At 49.8% G+C, this 17818-nt stretch overlaps 1 protein-coding gene across 2 annotated transcripts in view; it reads right to left on the bottom strand.

The window, feature by feature from the left end:
- EPS8L2 (EPS8 like 2) overlaps positions 1-17818 on the bottom strand; it is a 64032-nt gene that overhangs the window by 2150 nt on the left and 44064 nt on the right. For both annotated transcript variants that reach the window (XM_030483612.1, XM_030483613.1), the window contains 14 exons: positions 16977-17138; positions 15960-16109; positions 15746-15825; positions 15205-15344; positions 13779-13858; positions 13189-13315; positions 12620-12708; positions 11995-12069; positions 10273-10421; positions 9968-10094; positions 9133-9248; positions 5256-5367; positions 3956-4063; positions 2392-2533 (listed from right to left, as the gene is read on the bottom strand). In XM_030483612.1, the coding sequence (XP_030339472.1) occupies positions 2392-2533; positions 3956-4063; positions 5256-5367; positions 9133-9248; positions 9968-10094; positions 10273-10421; positions 11995-12069; positions 12620-12708; positions 13189-13315; positions 13779-13858; positions 15205-15344; positions 15746-15825; positions 15960-16109; positions 16977-17138 (1657 nt within the window). The remainder of the gene's footprint in view (positions 1-2391; positions 2534-3955; positions 4064-5255; positions 5368-9132; positions 9249-9967; positions 10095-10272; positions 10422-11994; positions 12070-12619; positions 12709-13188; positions 13316-13778; positions 13859-15204; positions 15345-15745; positions 15826-15959; positions 16110-16976; positions 17139-17818) is intronic.

Here is a 17818-nt window from a genome sequence, read left to right as displayed (position 1 = left end):
ATAGGTTGAGCAATGACATTCTGACCTTCAAACTTCCATCAGGAGCCCACCACAGCTTTGGAGGTTGGCAGGCTGTGAGAGCATCCCATGGGAATCTGCCCTTTCCTCCCAAGTCAACTCTCTCAACTTCCTTCAGCTTTTGAACCTCACTTTCTTTTTGGGAGAAATTTACATTTCTGCAGTTTTGAGTTAAACACAGGAAGACGTAAAGATCCAGACTGCAGATCACAGAATCAAGGAATGGTTCATGTGGGAAGGGAGCTTAAAGCTCCTCCAGTCCCAACCCCCTGCCACGGGCAGGGACACCTTCCACTAGAGCAGGTTGCTCCAAGCCCCTGTGTCCAACCTGGCCTTGAACACTGCCAGGGATGGGGCAGCCACAGCTTCTCTGGGCACCCTGTGCCAGCGCCTCAGCACCCTCACAGGGAAGAGCTTCTGCCTAAGAGCTCATCTCAATCTCCCCTCTGGCAGGTTAAAGCCATTCCCCTTGGCCTGTCGCCACAGGCCCTTGTCCAAAGCCCCTCTCCAGGTTTCTTGTATATTTTATATATATATAAATCGTTTATTTTGTATATATAATTGTATATTTTATATATATGCAGATTTATATTGGGGCGGACCTTGTTTCTCCTGTTGCTAACCCATCCTGTCCATCACTTCGTTCACAGAACATAAACCCACCACACCAACCAGCACAGGTTTGCTCAAGGTTGTAAACCTGATCTGATGGTGTCTTTGCTCCCACTGGTGCTGTCAAGTGGTGACAAGGGACAAGGGTCCCTTTCCCTGATGCCTGGTGTTGCTGTTGTGGTTTTGCTTTAGTTTGTCATCTTCCTCTTTGTGTTACTTTGTTCCCTTCAGGCTACTGAGATAAGGAAATTGCCCTGCAAACTTAGCAGCAGGAAGGGGAAAAGTCTCTTGAGACAGCAGAGGTCAGGGAGGCCCCATGAGCTGCTTCTGGGAATGAGGTTCCCATTTTCCCTGCCCCTGTGTAGCCATTTATTTTCTTCCTGTTGCCCTTCACTGTTGCCTGTTGTGGAAGGCCAATTCTGCGAGTACCTACAATTGGGTTTGAGCCCTGCTGCTTCTACTTTTCAGTCCTCTGCTACTTGTAATAAGGAATTCACTGATCCCATTCCTCAGAGCTCCAGCTTTTGCTGTGCAGCTAAACAGAAGCAGCAGGAAGCATGAGCTGGAAGTGAGCAGCACATTCATCCAGTGTCACTTTTTCCATGGAACTCCTAAAGACTGTGGAGAATAACTCGGTGTTATTAATAGGTACGTGTCTGTGATGCTCATGTTACGGGGCTTTCCATCCTCCCAAAATGCTTCAGCTTCCAAGAGTCCACACTAGCTGAACCAGGGATGAACCCTGGTTGTGGCCTTGGGGAGACAGATTGCTATGGGTGTAGGGAGGGGGTGATGGGGTGAGTGGAGCAGGGCTCCTGGTTTCCTCATGCTCTGTGACCACACATCACGCGCAGGGTGAGGGAGTGATGTGCATCTGGTATGTGGCAGATCTGCTGCCTGGGATTCACTGGAACCACATGAAGGAACAGGCCAGGCGGGTGCTGTGTGTGGCAGGAGACAGGAGCAGAGGAATCCAGAGAAAGGGATGACCTGGATATGTGTGGTTGTTCAGCCACACTGAAATGTTTTGCTGGGCAAGGCAAGTCTCCTTGGTCGGAGGAAGAGGAAGGCCAAGCTGGGTAAGGGTGAAAGTGATCAGTTTTTACCCTGCTTGCCCCAGGCTGCCTGAGTGTCTGTGAGGAGTCAGTGAGCTCCTCAGGGCTGTTGGCTGTTGTACTACCTGGAATGTCCTCCAAAACCCCTCCTGGCCTAGTGCGTATCACTAAAAGCTGCAAGCATTCCTTGTGCAGAGCCTTATGAGAGAGGGAACACACTTGGGCAGGTCTGGTTACACACACAGAGCAACCAAAAATAGTGGACAGGCCACTATGGCAAAAGCGAACAAAGAAGAAATACTGGAACAGAGAGTGAGCAAAACCCCCATGTACTAGTTTTCAATAAGTCCCAAAATACAAAGACGTGGTGCCACGTTCTGTGGCTGCCTGAGGCTGCTGTATGAGGTGTAAAAGGTGTCCAACACCAAGAGTGTGGTGAGGGACACACAGTATCCCAGACTGGTTTGTGTTGGAAGGGCCCTTAAAGCTCATCCAGTTCCAACTCCCTGCCATGGGCAGGGACACCTTCTGCTAGAGCAGGTTGCTCCAAGCCCCTGTGTCCAACCTGGCCTTGAACACTGCCAGGGATGGGGCAGCCACAGCTTCTCTGGGCACCCTGTGCCAGCGCCTCAGCACCCTCACAGGGAACAACTTCTGCCTTATGTCCACTCTAACCCCCCTGTTTCAGTCTGAAGCTGTTACATACGTTCTTTGGCGTCCTGGGGAGAGTTGCGCGATAACATTTCACTTCCCCACTTATCCCCAGCGTAGCTGGCAGGCAGCTTGTGAGTTGGGCTGGATGGCCCATATCCCCTGGGGCTTGGGTCTCCTTTGTACCTCTGGTTGGTCTGGGTGATAAGAAATGAAAAAAGAACGTTTAAGATCTTTTGTGGCCATTTTTCATATTCTTAAACTTGTTGCCTCCCACCCACAACAGCAAATAGAGGGATAAATCACTGTGGTATCCCTGTGCTGATCTGGGGCCACTCAGCTGAGGCTGGTGGGGCTCAGGTGGAGCTGCATGGAAGAAGTTCATTCCTGGGGTCTCATAGGAGCAAGGAGAACCCAAACCAAAGGCTGGAGGCTGTGAGAAGGCATTTGCACCCCCAGAAAACAAGTCACACTTGTCACACTGTTCTCTGCTTGCTTGCTATGCTGTGGATGGCTGTGCTCACACATGTGACTCAGCCCTTTAGCCTTTTGCTGTACAGAAATCACTGCTCACAGGCCTTCCTCAGGGATAGAGAGCATGGGAAGCAAAAGGTTCTTTATATGAAACAAAACAGAAATCCATCTGAAGCTAAAGCATCCCTGCTCTGGTGACTGATGTGAAGTGGCACCACTGCCAAGTGCCTGGAACAGTGTGGAAAGAGTTTCTTGATGTTTTGACTGAACTAACAGAGCTTTACTCACAGGCCTGCTGGGGCACCTTATGCTTTGCCCAAGCTGGGAAATGCCAAAGGGGGGAAGCAATTCCATGTTTCCTTAGGGCATTTGATGTTCTCCAGCTCATTTTTGCAATGCAAGGTGCTTGAGAGCAATATTCACTTAATACTCATATGGATGGTATTTTCATCTGCCTCCACTCCAGTAACTTGTTCCTGCTGCTAAACTGAGCTGGACGAGGGAATTGTCTGTCTTTCTTTAATTCAAGCCCTAATAAAAATCTCAGCATTTTCATGGCAAAATTAGCTTTTATGTCTGCATTAGTTCTATCATCCTGTTCACACCTCAGCCTTAAAACCAGCAGGGTTCCACAGCAGGGGAGGGGGTAATTTATAAGCTGAGGAGGAAGGCACTGGCCAAAAGTGGAACTCTTAGAAGCCACTGCAGCCAGAAGCTCTTTGGTGACACCCCAGTGTGAAACATCTGTTGTAGGCTTGGGGTGGGTGTCTCTTTGAGCCAGGGTCTCATTCATAGCAGGCTGCTCCTGTAGGAGGAGCTCAGCCTTCCTCTGCCCCATGACCCTGTCTGCCAGGCACTGGTGGCAGCAGGTAACATGCTTGGCATCTTGGAATGGGAGGAAAGCATGAGGCTACTGCATGGGTGGGAAGGAAAGGCCTGGTTTGGGAAGGTAATGGTGGCAAAATGTGAGAGCTTTATCATAGGAGACTTGGGAATCTCCAGCATCCTGGTTCATCTACTTGTGAGTTCACCCCAACCTGTGCACAGCATGCTAGGAACTCCAGGGAGCTTTAATTACAAGGTTATCTCGGAGGCTGGTTGTGTTCTGCAGCTGGGTACCAGTTAAACATCACCTGAGCACAGACCTGTTCGAGCTCTTCCAGTTTCACCACATCCAGGATGTTGTAAGGGACGTATCCAGCCTGCCCGCTCCGGTTGAGCAGCTTCCACCACTGCTTATTGTCCTCCAACACCTGGGAGAGAGGGAAAGGTAAAGTGGTTAGTGAGGACATCAGATTCCTGCATACTTAAAAGCATAAAGTGGGAATAAAGCACACAGTAACGTGAAGTTGGCAGAACAACATCACTGAGGCCAGGACCTGGCAAATGGATGTTGCTCTCATTTGTAGTTCAGGATTGAAGCCTTTCCTGAAAAGCATCAGAACTTACCCTAATGATAAACAGGAGAGCATCTCTGGGGGAAACACATCAGGGGGCTCAAGAACTCATTGTTTATAGAATCCCAGACTGGTTTGGGTTGGAAGGGACCTTAAAGCTCCTCCAGCTCCAACCCCCTGCCCCGGGCAGGGACACCTTCCACTAGAGCAGAGTGCTCCAAGCCCCTGTGTCCAACCTGGCCTTGAACACTGCCAGGGATGGGGCAGCCACAGCTTCTCTGGGCACCCTGTGCCAGCGCCTCAGCACCCTCACAGGGAAGAGCTTCTGCCTCAGAGCTCATCTCAATCTCCCCTCTGGCAGGTTAAAGCCATTCCCCTTGGCCTGTCCCTACAGGCCCTTGTCCAAAGCCCCTCTCCAGGTTTCCTGGAGCCCCTTTAGGCACTGGGAGCTGCTCTAAGGTGTCCCTGGACCCTTCTCTCCTCCAAGCTGAACACCCCCTGCTCTCTCAGCCTGTCTCCAGAATGATTGTTTAATATATTAAGTAATCTTCCCAGAATGGATGACTTTTGCTGGCAAGACCCATTGTATTCCTCATTCTAGCCACGTTTTGAACAGATCTTTGAGTTTTGAACAGAAGTCTTTGTCTCAAATCAGATCTGTTTTAGTTGGTGTGTAGACCAAGTCATCTCCTACATTCCTCAGCTGCCAGCAGTGTTGGGATAAGAGAAAGGTTATGAAAAAGGATGTTTTCATAGAAAATAATTCCTTGGGAGGGCAGAGTGGTAATAATGAACCAGAAGGTGGATGAGGAACATACTACAGTGACTTGTTTTCCTTCCTCCTGTGACTGATGTGTTCCAGCTGAGCTGACATAGTGCTCACCCAGCCTGCTCCAGCTCAATGGTAAAGCTTAGACCTGACCAAACTTCATGTTACTGCTCAGAAAACACCAAGGGGAAATGAGCTGGGACCTGCCAGGATCTCGAGGTCTCTCCCTGTTCCTGGCAAAGGGATGAGGGCCCAGTTTTCCTGAGCACATTCACATACCTCCAGGATTTCATCCTTCAGCACTGAGAGTTCGTTGGCATTTCGCGCGGTGAAATCGTAGCGGATTTTGGCATATCTCTTTGGTGGAGCCATTCCCTGTGCCTCGAAATTCCTGCAGGAGGGAAAAATGCAGGCTTCATGGAGAGCCACCTAGTAACTAAGGCAATGGAGGTTCACTGGTGAAGAGGAGCGATGACTGTGTGCAGGGCAGGTAGTGTCAGCTGTGCTTGTGTTAGGAGGGGGCAGTGCCCCTTTCTCCTCTATTCTGAGGATGATTTTTGCCCTTTATTTTAGTGAAACATCCCATGTTTGGGAACAAACACACACACAACAAGCTGGAGGGCTGTTGGTTCGTGGCTTTATGAGGAACTGTGAGGCTGCTGCTTTCAGGGGGGAAGAAAAGCCTTCTCCTGTCAGCTGCTGCTGTGAAAGGACTGGGGAGACTGATGAAGCACAAGCAACATGCTCTGATTGCACCTCCTGGGAGAAATCAAGTGGGAAACTCTCCCATCCTAAGTGGAAACAACTGCTCCATATGCCAGAGCAGAGAGAAACAGGCTCCAGTGCTGGGGGAAGTAGTGTTGAGAATAAGCACAGGTAGAACTGACTGGAAATCTGTGTTTTTCATCAGGCAACACTGAGCTGCTGACACAGAATCTGCAGCTTCCCAGGAAAAGTGAGTTTGAATGTTTCTATTCTAAGATTCATTTGGGGGGAAGAGGAATGTGTTTAAATATGTTGCTTGGGAATTCCTGACACAGGAGTATGTGGCTTTCAATGTTGAACTGGCTTTTCATGTGGAGAGAGATTGTAAAAGCTGGTGGAAAAGTGGAATGAAAGGTTCCCTTTGAGCGAAACTGAACTGGTTTATTTTATCCCATGATTTTTTGCCTGGCTTGGGAAAAAACTGCAGATCTCACCTTTTCCTTCTCCAGCTCAGATGTTACTTTATAATCCCAGAAATGTTTGCAGTGTGGAAAAACTCCCTTGCCTTGTGTAAAGGCAGGGAGGAACTACTTTAATGCACCTTCTATGGAGTTTTCTGCTTCTGACTTGCAACCTGCGCAGCTACTACCTGCTGCAGAAGGCCCCTGGGTGCTGTGGTCGTGGTGGGCACAGCAGCATGGGGCCAGGTTCTCCTCTGGTTTGTGCTGAGTTGTGAAGCCAGTGCTGTGGGGTTTAACCTGATGGTTTTCCATTGCTGAGTTCTTGGATTTGGTCAGTGATTTTAAATCCATGAGCTGTGGAAACTCTGCACTGTTTCTGAGGCAGCTGTAAAACCTGACTTTGAAAAGCCAGCCCATCATGCCTCCAGTTCATTTTACTGTCTTCATTAGATGGCTTTTGGTGGTGTGAATAAGGTTGAAAGCACTGGTTCAGTGGTTTGATGTCATAGCTATGATGGAGTTTGATTTGGGACAACTCTTGGTCTAGTTACAGCCATGTGCAATACACAAGGTGTGAGTCTGCAGTGGAGGAGCAGCCTTTCAGACAGGTTGAATCCATCAGTCAGGAATGGGAGTGGTGGCCTTACCCTGAAGGTGGGGAGGGGGAGATAGGAATTCCTTCCTCTGTAGGATGCCAGAGGTGAGTTATGAGGAGTTTGAGGCTACTGTGTACTTTGCAGGCACCTGGATTTTACACAAGTGACCTTTGCTGATGGTTGTAATGTTGCTTGGGGCTTTCGTGACACGTCTTTGCAGCTAAAATCCCTTGTGTAAACAGGCATTAATTACTGATGCATGGCTATTATTGCTAATATGGGGGCTCTGGGTTGGCAAACTACTTCAATGCACTCTGAAAGAAGCATGAGTAGAGCAGGAAATGTGTCTGTCCCAACTGTGATTGTGGCAAACATCTGGGCACACTCAGCTGAGGTCTGAAGGAGGTGTCAAAGCACTTTCTTAATTCTAGCATCTGCTTCAGTGCCTTTAACTTCGATGGTTTCTTTCTTAAATGTTATCCATAAGGAACTCTTGGTGTGCCAGTCTGAAAGGTAGATAAAAAGGCACAACGCCTACCCCAGGAGAAGAGAGATCCTCATCTACTCCTTCATGTGCCCACACTGTAGTTACACTGGGTGGTGTCTCAGGGAGATGGTTACCTTGGTAAGAGGCACGCTGCTGAATTGTACTTGGGACTCAAACTACTATTTATAGTTTGCCTGTGCTGAGACTAACAGATGAAAATGTTTCCTCATGTGCGTTGTCTACCAGTTACTAAACCCAGACTTGAATCACAGAATCCCAGAGTGGTTTGGGTTGGAAGGGAGCTTAAAGCTCACCCAGTTCCAACCCCCTGCCCCGGGCAGGGACACCTTCCACTAGAGCAGGTTGCTCCAAGCCCCTGTGTCCAACCTGGCCTTGAACACTGCCAGGGATGGGGCAGCCACAGCTTCTCTGGGCACCCTGTGCCAGTGCCTCAGCACCCTCACAGGGAAGAGCTTCTGCCTAAGAGCCCATCTCAATCTCCTCTCTGGCAGGTTATGTTCTCATGTAAACTAAGTTCTCCTCATTTTTCATAACCTCCTTGAGAAACATGGAATTGGAGAAGAGAATTTGTTATCACAGTTCTTTCCCTACTCAATGCTGTGTCTGTACCGTTTAATGGTCCCACCAGGACCTTTGATGGGGTGAATGAGAAGAATCAGTTATTTTACTGATATAATCAGATCTAAGGTATTTTGCTACCAATTTGAATTTTCTTGTAGTAGTTTAGCTTATAAATCTTTTAGATTAGAACATAAACCCATGAAAACCAGTCTGGCTTGAAGGTTTTCTCCCAGTTTAGAGCTGGCTACAGAAGAGTTCTTGGCTAAGGGCTTTGCTGGGTCTGACATGCCAGTCTTTAGGGAGCCGAAGCTGGTAACTTCATGTCACATCACTGCACAGTGGAGTATGGCAGAGGATTCATTTCAGTTTGGGATGAGTTGCTTGAAACTCGGATCTTGTGAAATCTCCAAGGTGTAAGTTCATGTAAACAGGTGAAACCCTCAAAGCTTTGAACCAAAAGTACTTTCATGCAGATTTTATACCACTGAGTAACTGGTGATGGAAAAGTGGCAGCAGGGCAAAGAGTTTGCTTAAATTATAAAGGAACAGTCTTTTCCTTGGGAAAAGGCTTGAGGCAAAGGGGTGGCCTGGTTGGTGCTGGGTTGGGAACTGAACTTCCCAAGACTTCTGAAGAAAGGGGAAAGGGTTTTCCCCATTTTCTAGATTTATCCCATTAAAAAGAGTTGTCTGAAACCAGCATCCTGCCAATCTCCTGATGGAGAGGTGAGCAAGACCAGGAACACATTTGTGTTTTGTTCAGCCTCTACTAAATGTGTTTCCCTTTGGTTGTGTCTCAAAGCAAAAGGAGGAGCTGCTGCTTCCAGAGAACCAAACTGGTGCTTCCTCAGTTGAAATGTTTTCCAGGCAGGTCAGGCTGTGCTTTTCAATGCTGGAAAGCTTGGATGTACCATAGAACAGATTCCTCTGTACTATGAGCAGGTTCCTTCTGTGCAAACCATGTGGCTTTGGGATGGATGGATGGATGCTAACTCCTCTAGACACATGGAGAACAGAAGCACAGTGTCTTCCGCACGTGATCCTTACCATTACTTTGGTGGGCTGATGTTCTGAAACAAGACCTACTGATTTACTAATGTAGTCAGTCAGTATTTTCATCTCTTGTGGTGGAAATCACATGTCCTTGTGGATCTGCTGGTCAATAAAAAGCAGACTGTTGATATGAGTAACCTTTGAGTTCCCTGATGTGGTTATCAAGTCTGCATTAATAATGGCAGGGTGTTACCTACCACATGCCAGAACACCCTGGTGGTGTGATACATGGTGCTGTGTGTTTGTGAGGTTACACGTGAGTGCTGGTACGGTACCTATTTACATGCTGAGTTACGTTCTGTTTGAAGGCATCCACAGCCTGGCTCTGCTCAGCGCTCTGGCCACGTTTGAGTGAGGAGTTCCGGTAAGGATATCCATTGGCTGATGAGAGCTGGGAAAGCAAAAGTGGAGTCAGTGTTACCAGAGAGGAGAAAGCTGTACCAGAGAAAAGGAGATTGATAGATGAATCTTGGCCTGAAAGCTTTTGGTCATGATGAGGCGAACACCAAAGAAATGTTCTTCAGGCAAACCTGTATCCATAGGGCTTGGTTATCATAGACTCAAATAAAGGGTTGGGTTGAAGGGACCTTAAAGCTCATCCAGTTCCAACCCCCTGCCACGGGCAGGGACACCTTCCACTAGAGCAGGTTGCTCCAAGCCCCTGTGTCCAACCTGGCCTTGAACACTGCCAGGGATGGGGCAGCCACAGCTTCTCTGGGCACCCTGTGCCAGCACCTCAGCACCCTCACAGGGAAGAACTTCTGCCTAAGAGCTCATCTCAATCTCTCCTCTGGCAGGTTAAAGCCATTCCCCTTGTCCTGTCCCTACAGGCCCTTGTCCAAAGCCCCTCTCTGGATATAGTGTAGGTCCCCTTTAGGCATTGGAAGATATTATAGTGTAGTATCCTATTTCTTGTTCATCAGGAGCTGAAGCTGATCATTGTTGCCCTTTTCTGGCCTTATTTTCTTTCCCATTTAACCGGAATCATTAGATCCAACTGAGTTTTGAGCCAACTCTTGTCACACCACAAACTCCACAGCCTACCTCTCACTCTGAAAAGGGGGAGGCAGAGGGAAGGAAAGAGAAGACAACCATGGGCACAAGACCAACCTCCTCTTGCAAGTGTCCGATGTCTATTTCCCAGGGAGCTCCACGGAAGATTTCCACGGGTGGTTCCCAGCCGTTGCGGAATTTGGGGATGTAGGTCGGGATATTTGCTTCCCGGGGCCATTCAGCTCTAGGTCATGAAGTGGGAATATGTGGTGAGATTCACAAGGATCATGTCTCTGAAAGCACATCAGGGAGGAGCATCGGGGGCATTGGGGCATCCCTGACCCCCTGCCATGGCTGTCACGTCAAGCAGCCCCCCTGCCTTTCTCTTGGGGACCCTGGTGGGGCAGCAGCTCTGTCCTCACCTGGATCTGGTCCATGCCTCTCCCAGCGAGTCCCAGAGGTTTATCTCCTTTGGTGTGAGGTGTCCTCGGAGGAAATCTGTGGCGTCTTTGGAAAGAAGCGGGCTGACGACAGACTTGGCGAGCTCGGGGCCACCACAGCTACTGATGATCTGCATCACACACAAACAGGAGAGGTTTTGTAGGAAATGTTCAACATATCAAACCAACATCCATGCAAAGGAACAGGAATCAAAACCACAAGAATCAGTGGCTCTGATGCTTTGAGATCTCTGTGTGTGCCCACTCCAAAGGACCAGGCTGGTTCACGTTAGACTTGTGCTTCCAATGTTCTGCTCTTTGCCTTCATCTGTAAGGGGGAGGTTTCACAACACAGATGAACTAAATTGCTGGTTTGCTGGCACCTAAAATGGCCACTGCATTCGCTCAGCACCCCTTTTATCCTCAGCACTGCACTGAGAGTGCTTGACTTTATTGAGAAAAAGCAAATAAATAGATAGTTCCTACGTTCCCCAAGGTATACAATGAAAGCCAGAGGACAAGGCTTCATGTTGGGGATGGCCTAAGTCCTCTTGGCAGCAGCTGATCCTTAGATCAGCTCAGTTGTCTCAGGAATCAGAGAATCAACCAGGTTGGAAAAGACCCTTATGACCATCAAGTCCAACCACTGCCCAGCACTGCCAAGGCCACCACTAACCCATGGCACTGAGGGCCTCGTCTACACGGTGTGTGAGCGCTTGCAGGGATGGTGACTCCAGCCCTGCCCTGGGCAGCCTGTTCCAATGCCTGAGCACCCTCTGGGGAAGGAATTGTTCTTCATCTCCATCTAAACCTCCCCCGGTGCAGCTTGAGGCCATTTCCTCTTGTCCCATCCCTTGTTCCTTGGGAGCGGAGACCAGCCCCCTCCTGGCTCCATCCTCCTGTCAGGCAGTTGCAGAGAGCGAGAAGGTCCCCCCTGAGCCTTCTCTTCTCCAGACTAAACCCCCCCAGGTCCCTCAGCCGTTCCTCATCACACTTGTGCTCCAGGCCCTGCACCAGCTCCGGGGCCCTTCTCTGGCCCCGCTCCAGCCCCTCAATGTCTCTCTTGGGGTGAGGGGCCCAGAACTGACCCAGGATTTGAGGTGCAGCCTCACCAGTGCCCAGCACAGGGGGACAATCCCTGCCCTGGCCCTGCTGGCTACTACTGGAAATGCCAACCTGGATCATGGAATCACTGAAGAAGACTGGGCAGTTCAGAGAAATACAAGAGTTTCTACTGGAGTCAAAGCAGGGCCCGATCTAAATCTCAGCTGCTGTTAGAGACAGGACACAGCACAAGCTGCCACTTAAGGAAATGGAAAATCACTTGGAATTTCTGTGTCCCTCTGGCTTCTTTTTCAAGCTGGGATTTTTCCTTCCTATTTTCAGTGCAAATATTGAGCCATGTTTGCTTGAAGGTGAGATTGGGCAGATTCCCACTGGGAACCACAGCTGGTTCACACTTTTGTTCTTTATTAATGGGGTGGAAAGACCCCTATTTGCTGGGATTTGTGGATTTACTTGAAGCTGGAAATCAGATCAGAGGCCAGAACCACTGGTGATGTTGCTTCTAGACTTTTCTGAGACACCTTTAGCCACTTGTGAGCTGTCTCCTAACTCTTCCGTGTAATTTAGCTGCCTGCAAGTGTGAAAGCACCATCAGCAATACAAAGTGAGTTCACAGTGTAATCAGTGAATGAGGTTTACCAGTTCCAGTGGCCCAAATAGGAAGTGCACCAGCTCTGAAGCACTGGGGTTCTGGATGTGCTTCCTCAGCTTGGCCTGGAAAGAGAAAGGAAACCCAGTTTAACCCCAGCCTGCTTTTGCCTTCTCTTTCCTGTCACAGGGAGGGACTGCTGTTTAGGAGGGGTGAGGTACCTGCTCTATGTTAAAATCAGTCCTTTTGAAGCTATTTTATAGAATCCCAGGCTGGTTTGGGTTGGAAAGGACCTTAAAGCTCCTCCAGCTCCAACCCCTGTCACGGGCAGGGACACCTTCCACTAGAGCAGGTTGCTCCAAGCCCCTGTGTCCAACCTGGCCTTGGACACTCACAGCTTCACAAGTGCTCTGAGGCAGGGCTGTGCCTGTGAAGAGATCCAGGCAATGCAGGCCCCTGGCTCCTCAGTCCCATCCTGGACCTTATTTCTAGTTTCAGTTTCACCACTTGGCCTCAGAAACCAGCACAAGGTGTGTTCTGGATTCTGAAGGGTCTGGAATTCACATCTTTGTCCCTTCATAGTGCTTTTAGTTCAGTTGTCACTTTATATTGTTGTTACATGATATGTGAGGAAAAGCCCTGTCACTGCATGGGATGAAAACACCTGTGTCTTACCAAGAGGTTAAAAGCCAGTTTGGTTTTCTGGAAGCAGTCAATGAACTCAGCTTCACTTGGGGGTCTCGCTCGAAGAGTCAGCACACCCTCTGCATGGGAAGGGGGAGAGAAAGATACTGTCATTAGAGCATCCCTGTTCAGGAAGGATTCATCTTGCTGACATGCAGAAGACATGGCAGTAACGGGTGCTGAGACTAGAACTACTGTAAGTCAAGGGTTCAGGAAGAGCCAAAAGTCTTTCTGTGTGCTGGAGGCTTCCCCAGGCTCTGTGTGCTCTGTGAGAGGTCCGCACAGACCACCAGCACCTTCCCAAGTGGTGTAGCTGTGCTGCTGCTTTGACCTGAGGTCTCCTTCCAACCTTCATAGAACCAGAGGATGGTTTGGGTTGGGAAGGGACCTTCAAGCTCACCCAGTTCCAATTCCTTGCCACGGGCAGGGACACCTTCCACTAGAGCAGGTTGCTCCAAGCCCCTGTGTCCAACCTGGCCTCGAACACTGCCAGGGATGGGGCATCCAGGCCGTTCATCCATGGCCCGGTGCTCCCTGCTTGTCCTAGCTGCTGCGTGTACCTGCTGGCCCTTTCTTCTTGTTCTTCTTCCCTTTCTTCCTCTGGTTGAGCTGCCTGAATGCCTCTGCAGCCTTCTGAAGCCTGGCGACAAACACTTCAATGTCATCCAGAGTGCAGTTCAGGATTTGCTGTGAGGACACAAATGCAACAAAGCAAAATGAAAGGGAGCCCGAATCCCTGAGTGTGCTGCTCTGCTCCTGCCTCACTTCCTGCAGGAATGCGCAGGAATAGGGAATCCAGGCATGGAATTAAGCTGAATTCATCACTTCCCAAACACAAAGCTGTGCCTCGTGCTGTACTTATCAATGTGACAAGTGACCCCTGCTAATGGATGGCTGGAAAACAACCCCAAGACCAGACTGTGGGCTGGGGAGGAGCAGAGCTGAAATCAGCAGAGCTGCCTCGGGTCAAAGGGGATTGTAACCAACCCAGTTGTGGAGCTTTGCTTTTGGTCACCTTACCTTCATGCACAGCAGACAGCAGTTTACCAATGACTATGCATTAAATATCTATTCCTGGAAGAGACCTTTGCTTCCCTCCTCTCTTCTCCCTCCTTCTGCCTACTGACCATGCACTGTTCTCGTTACCCACCGTTTCCTTCTCAATCTTCTGTGCTAGGATGGCTCGGGACTCCTCGTGGTCGTGCGAGCCGGAGCCTCGTCGCTCATAGTCTGCAGAGAAGGGAGGGAGAGAAAATGTATTTACTGAGGTTGAAAATAGGCTTCATTAAATACAGGGCTGGCCTCTTGTGAAAAGAATGTGTCAGCTCAGTGAAATGGGGTTGGAAGGGGCTGGGGCAGGAGGTGTTGGGACAGTGGGATATCAAGTGGGAGACCTGGGGAGGCAGTTTTGGCAAAGGACCACAAAACAATCTATGTCATCTTTAAGATGAGGTGATTAGTTTTGACAGGTTGTACAGGAAAAGCAATAAGGTGTATTTCAAAGGAGAAGTGATCACAGGATCATAGAATGGTTTGGGTTGAAGCTCCTCCAGTTCCAACCCCCTGCCACAGGCAGGGACACCTTCCACTAGAGCAGGTTGCTCCAAGCCCCTGTGTCCAGCCTGGCCTTGAACACTGCCAGGGATGGGGCAGCTCTGAATTATAGATCTTATATTCATTATACAAAACCAGCCCTGCAATAGGCTCCGTTTGGGAGGCCTGAGCATCTGCTTCAGATCCCATCCCGGGGAAATGAGTGTTTTCTCTCCTCAGCTGGTGTTTGGAGTTTCTCACAGTATCTTCCTTACATGTTTTCCTTGAACCTAGAAACTGATCCTAAGAGTAGGTGGTGCAATGGGCAATGATGAGAGGTTACAGTTTGCTCATCACTGTAGTCAATTTGAGCCTTTGTCAGAGCTTATTCCTGTTACCAGCAGCTTATTTCTGTTATTTCTTTCTTGAAAGAGAAATACAAGTTTTCTCAAGCCAGCTCCAACAGGTTGAAGTCAGGATGGGTTTGGAATAGGACTTTAGATCAGCACATGATGGAGGTGAGTCCACATCTGCAATTCCACACTCAACTCCAGAGGAATTCAGGCAAACTGCTTGATTTGAGGGTGAATCTTGGCTCCTGCCAAGTGAGCAGAGGCAGGAATTTGCCTTTCTAACCAAGTCTGTCTTGTCTTTTTATGATCACTGGTGCCTGGTCCTAACTTCATGTGATGGCTCAGTTTTCTGAGGGGCTTTCAGCTGTTTTGGGAATTTCAGTATTCCAGATAGTGTCATTACAAGGAGTTTAAAGGAGCTTTGGTTTGTTGAGCTGTGCTAGAGCAGAAGATGCCTCCTGTGAGCCCAGTGAGCACAAGTATTTGCTGTGGCTGATCTTTAGGCATTATAAAGCACAGCAGAAAGGCAACAACATGTCGTGCCTCAGGAACGTGTCTGGTATAACACAGTGAAAACCCACTGGGCTTCCCTGTGCTCCGGCAGGACAGGGCCTGAGGTGACCACAGGCCATTTCAGGAGGGTTGGGAGTCCCGTGTCCCCAGGACAGACCTGCTGAGCGCTCCCAGTACCTGGATCGTGCTGGGAAGGGGGTGCCACCCGGTTCCTGTTCATCGCTGAGCCTCGCACGTCGTGCTGGATCGGGATAGGAGCCGGCCCTTGTGGTGGTGGAAGGATGGATTGTCTCTGCTTGATCTTCTCCTGGTTTGCTCTGCAAGGGAAATGACACAGAACCACCCTGTCAGTGCTCATCCTGTCTCAGAGGCTTCTGTAAATGGGTTTCTTTACTCCCAGTTGTATCATAGAACCAGAGAGTGGTTTGTGTCGGAAGGGACCTTAAAGCTCCTCCAGCTCCAACCCCCTGCCACGGGCAGGGACACCTTCCACTAGAGCAGGTTGCTCCAAGCCCCTGTGTCCAACCTGGCCTCGAACACTGCCAGGGATGGGGCAGCCACAGCTTCTCTGGGCACCCTGTGCCAGCGCCTCAGCACCCTCCCAGGGAACAACTTCTGCCTAAGAAGAATAGGAAGAAACTTCCTTGGGTTCTTATTAAAGTCAGGAAAACTTGGAAACTGCTTGATCTGCCAGGGCTCCAGTACCCACAATACTCACTTGAGTGTCTGTGGCCGTATCTTCTTCCCATGCTTGTGGTCTGCCAGGGCACTTTCAATGTCCTCGTGGACCATCTCCGCCTCAAAGACAAAACAGGGATGTTTTAGGGGCTTTGCTTTGGAAGGATTTGAGGGCTGTAAGTAGGTGACGGAGGAAGGAGCTGGAGCACAGTTTGTTCTCCATTCCCCCCCCCAGCAAGAGGGGCTCTGCTCACCTCCACCTCGTCGCAGTTGAAGAAGTGGATGTCAGGTTTGTGCTGCTCTGAATCCTGGCACACCAGGAGGAGGATGGAGGAATAGCGCATCTGGTTCAGCACCGTCTGGCAGTGCTGGACTGTGGGCAGGGGAAAGTCCTCCAGCTCCTCCTGCAAGAGGAAGAGGAAGGGGTCAGGCAATGGAGAGCTACTGAACTGATGGGAATGATCCTGTGTGTGAGCTCCTGGGCTCCCTGCTTGAGGAGGGAGACCTGGCAGAGCCTGTGCTTCTCCACAGTGGTTTGCTGGCTCTTAAAAGATATATGTAAAGGTGGCTTGGGACTGTGGAATAGGAGAGAGGTGGATGGCAGAGGTGAGCTCTTGATCTCCTCTGGGTCCTCAATATGGGGCCCAGTCTGAGACTTCACAAGAACTTGAGTTTTGCTGCTCACCATCATCTTACTGCTGTGCTCTGCCTGCAGCAGTACTCTTGTTGTGTTCCAGCAGAGCACTGGGAGGAAAGATGCTTTCTGTGAGAGCTGCACCCTCCCATTGTGTCCTTGGATGACCTTGGGCTAATAGTCTTTAGTTTCTCATTGCTCAAATCAAGGCAGACTCTCCCACCCCCTGTCTGCTCTTTCCCTTTGGATTAGATGCCCTATGTGAGTGTATGTGTATTGCCTGTCAAAACAGGGCACTGCTCTTGCGCAGGTGATCCTGTGTGTTGTTTTAATACAAGTAGTATGTCCTTCCCTCTCTGCTTATGCCTTATGAGGATCTCTGTGGACCTGTAAGTCTGCATCACTCACACAGAAAGCCTGAAGGTATCTTTCACCTGGAGTATCTGCACTCTGGAGCTGTGAGTAAATCACCTCGCACCTACCTGCCCTTTGAATTAGGAGTCAGCCCCTGCTCACCCAGGAGTGGATTCTGGTAGGGATTCACCTTCATTTGGGTTCCTTACAAACATCCCTCCCAGGCAGGATGGGAAAGGAACAGGCTGCACCCCACATCTCACTCTTTGGGGAGCTCTGGTACCTGCGACTCGCAATCCAGGAGGCGGATGGACTTGTCATTCACTTGCAGCAGCATCTCCTGTGTCCAGATCTTCTCTTTGGAGTTGAGCAGGATGAGCTTCCGGATGGCATCATCCACTGTCACGATGGACTCACTCTTGTCCATGATGAAGGTAGCCAAGTGCTGGAATTGGGGGGAAAAGGAGAAAAAACAGGTGAAAAAGATTTGCTGGTGCGTGTGAATTAGTGTGAAACCATCTCTAAAGGCTTCAACTCCTCTTTGTCTGCTCCCTAGAGCACAGGCAGGAGAGAGTTGCGGTAGAAGGTGTATGTTCTGGTGGTTAGCACCAGCCTGGCCACGGTGGTGAAAGATCTGGGTGTTGTAATGCAGCACAATGAGTTTCACCACCCAGATTTATCTCCCTGTATGTCACTGCAGCAGCTCTGACCCCCATCCAGCAGTGCAGGTGCTTCGTGTGCAGGAGTTTGTCCTTGTCTGACACTGGCTTGGAAGCTTCAATATGGGAGTTAAGCTTCCCTTGCCAAACTGAAAGCAGTTGAAATCCATGTGAGGGGAATGCTGAGCGGGGAGGCAGCTGCAGGAGGAAGCGTGTCACATCCCAATGGTGTGTGTGCCCCCAGCAGTGGGTGAAGGCTACCCCAGAAATCCAGGGAACTTATTTCCCTCCCCTCCGATGAGCAGCCAGTGCAGGGAATGCTGCTCTGGGTGCACAGGGAGAAGGTCCATCTGCCAGCAGAGGGGACCATGAGGCAGGAGAAGCTGGGAGCCCTCTGCAGTTGGACTCTGCGGTTGTCCCTGTGTGAGTGACAGCACAGCCAGGCCACAGTGATAACAGGGGAAAG

The sequence above is a fragment of the Strigops habroptila genome, chromosome 4 (assembly GCF_004027225.2).
Source record: "Strigops habroptila isolate Jane chromosome 4, bStrHab1.2.pri, whole genome shotgun sequence".
NCBI lineage: Eukaryota > Metazoa > Chordata > Aves > Psittaciformes > Psittacidae > Strigops > Strigops habroptila.
The sequence above is the reverse complement of the archived record's forward strand: the minus strand, read 5'-3'. Positions and strand labels throughout refer to the sequence as shown.